Raw genomic sequence first — 12,381 nt, 5'->3', positions numbered from 1 at the left:
GTGGAGATTCTTATCCCTTCATTGGTGATAGTCAAGAAGAGAGAGGGAGGGGTAGTTCATTCCATTCTTTTCATTGCTTTTGAGGTTACACAGAAGAATACCAACTGATGTGGCCAGGGATTAATTAAAAAGACCACCAACTAATTTCATATAGGACCACCAGAGTGTCATCAGGCAGTAATAATCTTTTCAGTCTCTCCTTATCTGGGCCAGATTTTAGCTGATAACTTGTAAGAGAAATGTTCCATATCCTGTTGTCAATCTTTTGAGCCTTTTGGTCCCTCTGACTTCCTTTCCAGTTTCACTGAATCAATACAAAATTCTGCTGCAGTCTGGTTAAGCTACTTTTATTACCTCTTCTGCTGCTGACTATAACTTCTGGTTATCGGATATGTCCATTTTTTTTTCATTTTTATAGGTCTGCCTAAAAAGTCTCTGGATGTTTAAGAGACTTGCCCAAAGTTACTTTTGATGATCTTTGCTATATAGATAAGAATTCTCACTTTTGAGATTGAAGAATGCCTTATATCAATTTAGCTTAAGGCAATAAGGAATTAACTTAAATCAATTTAAGAGTCTTTTATGGAATTAACTTAAGTGCCCAAACAAGGGGGTTGCTCTGACTTAACTAAATTGATGCAAGTTTTGTGTGTAGAGGAGGCTTATAGTCTAGCTGCTGTAGATTAATTCATTATTTCTTTAGTGGTGTTTCCTCTGAAGTTGCAGGAGGAGAAAGCTATAGAAGTGACTGTAAATATGCTAGTTCTCCTACTTGGAAACTCTTGAACTAATTGTTTATTTCCCTTCATTCTTGTAAGGGTTTTTTGGGTAAAATTGGCCTGAGAATAAGACATACCTGTAGTTACTATATATTTTGTCCTTTATATATAAATTAGATTGCAATTTTGGAAATTTTATTTTCTGAATACTAAACCAGTTTGTGTTCCTCAGTAACTGGTAAGGTAGGATGGGTTTAGTGTATAATTATGCTGCTCTGGTTCTTTTAATAGAAAATAGGACTATTGAGGAAGTGGCATAACGTAGTGGCACTGCCCTTCCTGCGTTGGCAGTAGTCTGTAATATGTTCTGGGTGTGTCTGCCCAGGAAAAGGAATATAGTGGGCAGAGGTAAATTTGAAAAATTAGGTATTTAAAGCTCTCACATAGTATGTTTATTTTACACAACTTCCAGAGTTTAATATTAGACATGACTTGATATAGTACCTTACCAGCATTATGAAAGTGTATGAGTTAAATTTTCAGCACAATGCAAAGGTAGTTGGATGCATAAATTATTGGGTGTTTCATGTCTAATCTATGCTTATGAATGAATTTATAACAATTTACTGTTCTGTTTATGTAAAAGGCATTTCAGTAGGATATGTTTCCAAACATCTATATACTCAGACTTTTTTTGTAATGTTTATTGGTTCTTTTTCAAATAGCTGTTATGTGACAAAGGAAGACAAGAAACCTGGATTGCTTTATGGGACCTGCAATGTGAATCTGAGAGCTCAATTTTTGCCCTAAACTTGTTAGTTATCTCAGTGGATTGAGCTGAGAATACATATAAACCTTTCTGCATACAGTCCCACTAAATATTTATATAAGCACAAATCTCCTGTGTTTTTTCTTGACTTCTGCTTAATGTTTAGTTAATCAAACTCTCTTTTATATTTTTATGCTTTTTATAGAAGTTTTCAGATATTGCACAGCTTGAACCTGTTTGAGATTTGCCTTTGTTTGGTCTGATTTGGCTGAGAGTCTCCAGTTGGTTAATTTGCCCTCGAGATAAACAACTTTGGTCCTAAGTAGTTGCTGAATGTGTCTTATCTATGGACAAAAGATATCGAGGAATGAGTTTTGAATCTCAAATAAACATGACAGACATGTACTGCAAGGAACTTCCCAAACTGGAACAAAGAAACTTAAGCAGTGTAAACTAGTTAGTGAATGTTTTCTTTTTTTACCAAGTCTTAGCTCTAATACCCTGCCACACAGAGGTTACAAAGTACACTGGCTTAGAGGGAAATGTTCTGAAATGTGTTCTGTTCTGTCCCCACATGATTGGTTGTTGTAGATACACTACTTTCTTCTTCATGCTAAGATCCACGTAGCTCTTTCAGTGAATAATACTTCAGCCTGCTGGCAGCTTGGGAGCAGAACTAGACCTGTCAGTCACGGTCAGTAGCTGAGTGACCTGTTCTCTCCCCACCCTACCCCTTATCTGCCTCCACAGCAGAGGGCCAGTTCAACCAGACCCCCTGCTAAAGAGCTTTTTTTTTAGGGAAAATTCCAATTCAAGTTTCTGACATTTTTGGCTCCATGTGTCTAATTCCTAGCTGTCTGTCTGGGCTACGTTTGGTTTTTGGGCAGACTTTCCCCTCAGTTCGGCTTCCCCTTCAGAGATGTTTCCATGGGTAGTGCCCCTGCAGGCTTCAAGGAAAGAGTTAAGATGAGAAAAGCCAGAGGCAAAAGGAAGTGTCCGTCTCCTGTTTCATCCCTTTATCAACTGCCTCATTGGGGAGCTTGGCTGGGTGTGGGGGAAGATTGCAGTAATTCTCTTCCCTCTGCCCGGTAGCCCCTGGTTGGTGAAGGGTCTCTTTGGCTCTGCTTCCGAAGGCAGGCAGGATGTTGCCAATGACTATTCTCTAACTAGAGCACAGTACCTGTCTGAAAAAGAAATTAATTACAAAGGCCTTAAAAGAGGGGAGGGCTGTTCTGAAATGAATGTGGATGGGAAGTTAATATCACACTGTAGGGGCCACCGTACAAAGGTGCCGTGTTGGGATCCTCAAAAGGTTGTTGGTGCACAGATACTGAAATGCAACAGGCTCACTCCAAAGTAATTCCTTTAGAGAGATTTGCTCATTAGCAATTGATTTAACTACAGAGAATCATACTTCCATTTGTTGATGGTTTGCCTGCAGTTGGCTTCTGTAGCTCTTTGTGTTACACCCATACATATAAGAAACAGAACATCTGAGATGGAGGGAGGTGAGAGGAAAACTGGCTAACTGCTTTAGGTAAAGTCGATCTAAAATAGACAGCTTCAATTTTAGAATTTGAATGACTCAGCTGTTCCATTTCAGGGCATTTTGGAGAGACACAGCTTAGATATTTTGAGTTCTTATATTATAGCAGAACTTGCAGCTACCACTATTGTTACAGGCTTGTCAGTGTTCGGATTGCCAGTTCAGTAACTAATATAGGTTCACAGTAACTCTGTAGCAAAGCATATTTGCTCTAGGCTGAAACTTGGCAAAAAGATCTTTCTGGCATTCCAAGAAGTCTCTGCCTTGTGAAATGAAGTCTTGCTGGCTGTTCGCTCTGCATGCAGACTAGACCTCTTTGTTGCCCTGACCTTCAGTTTTTCTCTCGCATATTATGGCAAAGTATTCTTTCAGGCTCTCAGCAATATCAGCCTCATCTGTCACTAACCTCCCACTCTTGCCCTTTAAAGGTCCCACTAATTCTTCACCTGGCTAGTTGTACACCTCTACCCCGATATAAGGCTGTCCTCGGGAGCCAAAAAATCTAATCGTGTTGTAGGAGAAACTGCATTATATCGAACTTGCTTTGATCTGCCCAAGTGCGCAGCCCCACCCACTCCCGGAGCACTGCTTTACCGCATTATATCCGAATTTGTGTTATATCGGGTCACGTTATGTCGGGGTAGAGGTGTATGTGGGAGAGGGCAGTAGAGTCCGAAACAAAAAGTATCACTTAAGGAAGGACACAGTCTACTCCTACAAGCCTGGGGCAACAAGATGGAAAAGGAAATTAAGTGGAAATTCTTACTTGGCCGTCATAGGACATCAACAGTGTTAGGGCCAGCTTTATTCTGGTCATTAGCATCAAAGTGCAGAGTCCAAAGAAAATCCTGGAGATATGCAAGTTAACTGAGCAAGTGGGAGCATTGCATATTGGATTCAGAATACATTTTGCTTTCCTGAACTGCCACTGTAATAATTGGACCTTTGGGATTTTTGAATGAGACTTCATTAATATTTTAGACAGAGCATCTTGAAGGGTTCCAAAATGCCTTGCAAACTATTCACAGTGCATATAGTGTCACTGAGATTCAGCCATTTCTTGGGCAGAGAACAACAAATAACTGGTACACAGCATGCTGCTCAACAGTAGGGACATTTTGGTAAGTGTTATAGCAAATGCTTAATCTTATAGTTCTTGCATGGACTTTAGTTTTTACATCTTATCTGAAAGACACACATGGTTAACTGTATGGAACTCTATTTATACAACTTGATAAGATAAGATAAAGATCCAAGTTGGATTTGAACCAGTAGTACTGGACAGTTTTAGGTATTTATGTATGGGCCTCTAAACCACTTTTTCATCTCTCTGTGGGATTTTTGAATAGCTGCATATGTTTTCCCTCTGATCACTTCATGAATCACCTCACTAATCCATCTAAAACTGCTCCTCCATCTATAATCCTGTGTGGATCAGTTATTTATTTAACATTTTTGTGGGTAAACTTACTGCTCATGAAGTATCAAGCTAATTCTGCTAGCATGCCCAGTACCTGATGCATCATGCTGGTTTTCTCATAACTTCTCCAGTATATTTCTATCCGGACTGGCAACATCTCTCTGCTGTCCCAGTATTGCAGAGCCCAGCTTTTCTTCCTGCTCTATTTAGTTATTTGTGTGAAAAGTCTCCAGAGGTGAAACCTGTTGAATCCTCAAATCCATTTAAATTTTTTATTCAAGGGGCAGGGAGTTCTCCTACTAATGTATCCAACACCCTCATTATATTTCTTCTTTCACAATAGGTTACTCAGAGATTTTTACTATTTTGCATCCCCACTCCTGCGCCCTGCTTCTTCCAAACCACACTTTCTCTGCTCTCTGGCATATCAAATCTGAGAGTGTTTCCCTTGCTAGTTACTGATGAATTAGGAAATAATCCTGTGCAAGGTCTTCCAACATTCTGCCCTTTGCCTCAATTTTATTTACAGAGCCAGAGACTGGGATATATTAAATATCCCACTGCATGCACTTTGACCTTATTATTTCTGCCTCATAGTGTGTTCCTGTTACTGATTTGCTATTTGAAACAATTCTACCTTGAGTCCAGAATTATACCCCAAATTTAATGATACTCTGGTTCCATAAGTTCCTCATTATGTTACATGGACTTCAAACTCCTCCTACATATTTCCACACTGCTCTTTTATATTCCAGTTCCTGTCCTGCTGATCTGAAGAATCACATGCTATCCAGTTTTATTTATATAGATATATATATATATAGATATATAGATATATATAGAAAAAGAAGGGAGGGGGGAGGTAGGAATGGATATGAAGGGGAAAAATACATCTAACGTATTTCACAACTGAACATAAGCAAGCCATAGTGGATCAAGTCAGTGGTCCATCTAGCCCAGTATCCTGTCTTTGTGGCTTGTGCCAGATGCCCCTGAGGGAATGAACAGAACAGGGCAATTTCAAGTGACCCATCCCATCATCCAGTCCTAGCTTCTGGGCTAGCTGTCAGTGGGGTGATAGATTTTTTTTCTTTCTTTTTCAGCAAGCTCACCCTCTCATTTGGACCAAACTCTTTGACAGGGGAGCAGTCAGTAATTTAAAAAATGAAGCTGTGAGCTGTGATAGTCCTAGTTCTCATTGCCCTCTTAATAATGCTTGCTGATATTTTTGCCCGATCACTACAGAGTTTCTCCTGTTATCTTTTTTTTTGGCGGGGGGGGGGGGCTAAAACTTCGTTTCCATTCTTTGGCTCTCTTGCTTCTTCCTTCCTTCTATAAAATGATATAAACAAAAAATTGCAGAGGTGGTTATAAAGACTTCGGCTATGATGTTTGAATACCTGTCCCTTTCTACTAAAATTTTACATACCATATACACCTCTACCCTGATATAATGCAACCCGATATAATACAAATTTGGATATAGCGCGGTAAAGCAATGCTCCCGGGGGGCGGGGCTGCGCACTCCGGTGGATCAAAGCAAGTTTGAAATAATGCAGTTTCACCTATAAGACGGTAAGATTTTTTGGCTCCCGAGGACAGCGTTATATCGGGGTAGAGGTGTAGTACTTTAATGTACTTGTCAGTTAAATTATAAAGCAGTTGAGCCCGTTTTGCCATTTTTTTTCTAAACAGTGTTAAATTGGCAACAGAAGCATAAAAATTTCTCTTCATAGAACTGCGCATCATCTACCATAATGAATCTGCTGTAGCTTGAAAAGTTTCTAGCTTAGCATCCAGGCTACTGTCAGTATCACCTCTCAAACTGGGCATGACTACGTTGTAGTTCAGGGGCAAGGTTACACTTCGGGTGTCAGCAGTGTACCTTCCTTGAGCAAACAGAAGGCAAGTTTTGTCGGAGCTAGTGATCCCTTAATCTTTAATGAGTAAAATATTCACTTGCAGGTGAAAAATTTCATGTTATCTGCACAACATGGGAGTGAAAAGATAACCCCTGCCTCTAATCTCTCACTGTACAAATGAAATGCCAAGGTGTTGTGACTCAGATTAATGGATGAGTGGAAAGAGTGCTGCAAGTATGAAGCTCTCCTAACCCTTTGTTAAAATTATTTGTGCAAAGTTAGATCTGATTTGAAAGAAACCCATATTTGTCCACTATAAAGAAAAACCCTACAACTGATGACACTGGCATGATTTAGTGATATCAGTTAGAGATAGCCCTACGCCATGGTTTTGCATTTGTTATTACTTACGTGATGATTCTGAGAGACTTTACTAAAATTAGTTTTGTTTGCCAGTTAAGGGACAAGGCATTAAATAAAAGCTCAGATCTGTGCTAAACGATTCCAAGCAGATTATTATTCCTCCATTGCCTCTATATCAATCCATGGTATTCTCACATCTTGAATACTGCTTGCAGATGTGCTCGCCTCATCTCAAAAAAGATATACTGGAATTGGAAATGGTTCAGAAAAGGGCAACAAAAATGATTAGGGGATGGAATGGCTTCCATATGATGAGAGATTAATAAAACTGGGACTTTTCAGCTTGTAAAAGAGACAACTAAGGGGGGATATGTTAGAGGTCTATAAAAATATGACGTATGCTCAACACAAGAACTAGGGGTCCCCAAATTAAATTAATAGTCAGCGAGTTTAAAACAAACAAAAGGAAGCTGCTTTTTTTTTTCACACAGTGCACAGTCAACCTGTGGAACTCCTTGCCAGAGGGTGTTGTGTAGGCCAAGACTATCGCAGGGTTCAAAAAAGAACTAGATAAATTCATGGAGGCTTGGTCCATCAATTGCTATTAGCCAGGATGGGCAGGGATGGTGTCCCTAGCCTCTGTTTGCCAGAAGCTGGGAATGGGTGATGGGATGGATCACTTGATGATTCCCTGTTCTGTTCATTCCCTCTGGTGCACCTGGCATTGGCCACTGTTGGAAGACAGGATACTAGGCTAGATGGACCTTCTGTCTGACCCAGCATGGCCGTTTTTATGTGATTCAGCACAGAAATAAAACAACACTTAATAGTTTCCTCCCTAACGTGAAGTGACTTGGTGGTACTTGGCTCACTGGAGATGCTATAGAATGTTGCAGCATGATCTCAGATACCAGGTATGCATAATTTCATGGATTCTTCAGCAAGCTGGTAAGTGTCATCGCATTTTATGCAGGTGGGGAGCAGAGGACTTGATTTCAGATGTTAACTGATGTATGTGCTGAAATCCCTCTTTCCCTTATTTTTCCTTCCTCCCCACAAAATATAGTCTGGTGGAACAAAACTAGGGTATCTAGGCTTAATGCTATTAGTTAATTTAGCATTGCAATTCCCTGTTTGAATAGGGAGGGAGTATAGTCAAATGGTTAGAGCCACAGGGCCTGGAGCTGAATTCTGGTCTCTTCCTGGCTCTGCTGCTGACTTGCTATGTTATTTAACCTTGCTGTGCCTCAATTTACCCATCTATAAAAATACCGGGCTCACAGCTTTGAGACTTAACTCTTCTGTTATTTGACGTCCATTGGTGAGGTGCTAGAGAATTCCAAAGTACTATTACATTGTTTCCCAGGATTTTTGTTGTATTGTCAGGCCAACATCCTGTTGCAGTGGAGACAATTGATACTCATTTAACAACTGAAATCTTTTACCCAGGGTTTCTCAACCTTTTTCTTTCTGAGACACCCCCTCCTCTCCCCCCCCCCCCCCCGCCACCCAACATGCTATAAAAACTCCACGGCCCAACTGTGTACCACAACTGTTTTTCTGCAAATAAAAGCCAGGGCCAGCGTTAGGGGGTAGCAAGCAGGGCATTTGCCGGGGGCCCCACACCAGAGCAGGCCCTGCAATACTAAGTTGCTCAAGCTTCAGCTTTAGCTCTGGGTGGTAGGGCTTGGTGCCCTGAGCTGCAATTCTGTGCAGTGGGGCTTTGGCTTTCTGCCCTGGGCCCTAGCAGGTCTAACACCAGTCATTCTTGGTGGAATCTGAAACCTGCTCGCGGCCCCCCAGGGTGCCTCAGACCCCTTGTTGAGAACCACTGATTTATACGCCATATTTTGCAGGGCCCTACAGAACATTTGCTTTGAGCACGCGTATCAATATGCAGTTATAATGTAACTGTTTGAGGACTTTGACAGATGTTTGAAAAATGTTGGTAGGAGAGTTCTGAGTGGAGCTCGTTTGACTTTCAGAGTTGTTTACATAGTTTGTTTTTCTTTCAATAATTAAAAAAAATCAAAATTCAGCTCTGTCTCAAAGTTTTGTCTTCAAAATACCACTTATTAGTTGTTCCTCGTTTTTCTCATTGTAACAAATCACACATGCCGCACTCCCAAAATATAACAAACATCAGGCCTATGTAAAAATGGACCTCTCATGCAAACAGTCACATAGCAGAATTCCTCAGCTCAACAGGACTGAAGCCAAAAGTTCCTTGGCATTCTCAAGACATTCTTTCATTTTCCAGAATGTGCTCAGAATTTTTACTCCTTTAGTGTGTAGACAAAAACATACATTCAATTTATTGCTCCTCCACTTCAGATTTTTAAAAGAATGGATCTAGATTTTATTTAAGTCAAAGGACATTGTTTAATGGACCGTAATATTTCTCATCTGATTCAAATCATACAGAAAACCGAGACAGGCTAAGTGAAAGCAGATGCTATTGGAGTTTTTATTTATTTGAAAACTGCACTCTGGGTGGGAGAGGAAAGTGACTAATAGAAGAAGTTAAAGCTGTATTTCTAATCTCTTTCACCTTTTTTGAGGGGGCGCATCCTCATAAGTTGTATATTGTGCACTGCGATATTGTAGTAGCTATTAAATGTAACACTACCCAGAACGTTGCATCTGCTTTCTAAGAGCATGCTTATGAGTAAATATTTGAAATAATGATTGGAATAGTTTCAAATTTCTAAGATTTGTTTTGGTGCATTTCAGTGGTTTTTAACTAAGATCCTGACAGTTTCAGACCTGTGCGCTAAATATAAAAGCAGTCCTGCTTTGGGCTCCAAACTGACTAATCTTAGTTCCGTCCCAATGGTGATCTTATTAAACAAAACTATTTGCTGCACTTGAGATTTGTCTATACAGTTGCAGCTCTTGTAATCTTTCACTATCAGTGCATGAAATTCTACAGTGGAATTAAAACTGAAGTGATGGAAGACATGGCCTTCCATCCAGTACCGTGCTTCTTCAGAACAGTGCCAGTTTCACAGCTGATAAATTTTAGAGATTGTGAGATATGAAATGCTTTACATCTGCAAGTCATTAACATTCTTTCTTTTCTGTGCCCTCAGTACATCATTTTGGAGCTGAATGTTACTACTCCTTTCTATCAGGCTGACAGGCAGCAGAGGCTGCCAAGGCTAATGGTTTCTTGGCACCTTTTCTTGAGCTGTAATTTCTCGCACAGATTGACATTTTCATAGCCAATACTTTGATTTGGTTTTTTTTTTAAATTACAAAATCTCCTTGCTGTAAATTTTTTTGCAGTTTTAAATCATCAGCTTTCAAACCTGGCCATTCTAGTTTGGTACACTCAGCAAACTGTAGCTTTTTCATCTGATTTCAAAGCACTTTACAAATCTTCTCACCACACCTATGAGAGAAACTTTACATTTTTGGCACAGAGGGGGAGTGACCTTGTCCAAAGTCACAAGTTGTACGGCACACAAATGAGCCTATGAGCCCTTACTCAGTCCCCTCTTGTGGTCATAGAATCATAGAATATCAGGGTTGGAAGGGACCTCAGGAGATCATCTAGTCCAACCCCCTGCCCAAAGCAGGACAAATCTCTAGACAGTTTTTGTTTTCTTTTAAACCCCTGTTCTCTAAATGGCCCCCTCAAGGATTGAACTCGCAACCCTGGGTTTAGCAGGCCAATGCTCAAACCACTGAGCTATCCCGTCCCCCCCAGTCACTAGACTATATCCCTTTCTTATGTGAAGTGAGACTTAATTTTTTATGATCACCAAGTTGACTTGTGAAATAAAGTCCTGTACAGATGCCTGCCTGTTACGCATCAGAACTGAGTGTATAGTGAGTGCTGATCCGTTCTCTGTCAAACTTACTCACCAGTATGTTATGATATAGGAACATCTTTATATAACTTCATCAGTGAAGGTCATTTGATGGAATTTTGGACAATTTTTACATGTACACAGTAGAATAGCTCTGTGGATTTGTCTAGTATTTTGGCATAGTTTGATTATATGGGCCTTCTGCTTAGCCCATTCTTCTATCAAAGGGGCCTGAGAAATCAAACAGTTAAACTAGCGTAGTGAGACCGACAGAAACTAATACTTTTAAATGAAAATGTTAGTGGTGAGAAGCTAGTCTGCAGTATTCTCTGACCAAAGTATACTGTTCATTCCCTTAGGAGTAGCTCTTTGCTGTTTACTGTCATGGGAGGGGGTGAGCTGTTTACAGAAACTTTTCATGTTTCAGTATCATAGCAGTTACATTTCCACTGGCATACAGTAAAATCTAGTCTCTCCAGTGTACTGATTACTTACTTTGAGCTATTCTAAGGAGGCACAATCTGCAGTTCTTTAGCTTGGGTTTTGTCTTCATCTCTTCCTTGAAATCCTACATAATGGTAAAATGGTGACTAAAATGGTCTTATCTGTCCCTTCTGTAGCAAATAATTCAAAAGGATGGGGCAGCCCGACAAAAGGGATATTTGTGGTAATGAGACTAGTGTTTGAGGAGAAATGCTGAGAAAAGGGGATGTTGAAGTTGGGTCTCATGGAGCTCTAATGATGAGTCCTAGTACAAGCTTTGCAGTTAAGGCTTTAGCTAGGTCTCCATTATAAATCAGATTTGTGACTCCTTTCTAGCTTTGTGTGTGTTAAAATACAATAAGCTAACTCCACCTGAAATTTCTGGTGGCCTTCTTCCAGAAGCTCCTGTGGTACTTCTGATTTTTAAAAGGTTCAAAAGTATTTTACTAGTTGCAGAATGTTCTGGTCTCTCTTGCAACATCCTGTCTGAAAAGTGGCTTGGTCTGCAGATTCCAAACTCTGTTTGTTCAAGTGTCCTTATTTGGGGGTTTGTGCCTCTGAGGAGTTTTGGAATGTTTGAATGATTACTGATACTTCTGCAGTTGTTTACTGACTTGTGAACTCTATGAACTTCATGCTGTCTGCAGGCTGGGAGTGATGCGGACATTCAGTTTTACAGGATCAGAGCCACTGAGTCCAAGAACCACTCTGTTTCTGTAGAGCAGAAGTGCTGAAGCTTGTCAGGAGCTGGTGGGTCTTTCGGGTACCAGTTCTTACAGCATATTTGGGTCTTGAGTGTTCATCAGAGCTCCTGGAGTGAGGATGCTTTTCTGAACTTATAAACATCATTGAAGTGGATCTATATTAAGAAACTGCCCAGTGCAATTACTGAACATTACAGTAGCAAAGCTTTTTGCAAAACTTCCAGCTGCCTCTCAACTCAGGTGACTTACTCTGACTACATGGAGGAAAGGCTCCCTGGGAAGGACTTTCTACTGTAGCCTATTCCCAGATGGCAGATACACCATGACCAATACGGAGTGTTAAAAATCATGAGATTAGTTTATCGTGAGGTTTTAAAAAAACATTTTTGTTTTCAATTGCTTTCTAGTCTTTGAGCCTTTAGAATTTTTCACATTTTCAAGCTTGTCTACAGAACTCATGGTTAGAAACTTACATTTTAAAATAAAAACTGAGATTCTTGTATAGTCATGAGTCCAGGAACTGGGACTTCAAGAAAAACTCCAAATCTAGCTGGACTTGTGATAGTCATGAGTTGGCAACAGTTCAATGATATTTTATTTTAATTAGATGACTTATATAGAGGTAGGTAGGATAAAACTTTTTCAAATTTAAAAACCAAATAGTTCTAATGGTGAACTTTAGATGTACTTCTATTTCTTA

The 12,381-nt window shown here is 40.0% G+C and overlaps 1 protein-coding gene across 3 annotated transcripts in view; it reads left to right on the top strand.

Moving 5' to 3' along the window:
• Window positions 1-12,381, top strand: part of CLIC4 (chloride intracellular channel 4) — a 60,189-nt gene that overhangs the window by 18,011 nt on the left and 29,797 nt on the right. The window contains exon 1 of one of the 3 annotated variants that reach the window (XM_044997678.1): window positions 4,114-4,155. The exons of the other annotated variants lie outside the window; for them this stretch is intronic. Within the exon in view, the coding sequence (XP_044853613.1) occupies window positions 4,129-4,155 (27 nt within the window). The 5' untranslated portion in view covers window positions 4,114-4,128. Of the gene's footprint in view, window positions 1-4,113; window positions 4,156-12,381 lie in introns of those variants that run through there. 3 annotated transcript variants of the gene reach the window in all.

Source organism: Mauremys mutica, chromosome 23 (assembly GCF_020497125.1).
Source record: "Mauremys mutica isolate MM-2020 ecotype Southern chromosome 23, ASM2049712v1, whole genome shotgun sequence".
In the NCBI taxonomy this organism is placed as follows: Eukaryota; Metazoa; Chordata; order Testudines; family Geoemydidae; genus Mauremys; species Mauremys mutica.
The sequence above is the reverse complement of the archived record's forward strand: the minus strand, read 5'-3'. Positions and strand labels throughout refer to the sequence as shown.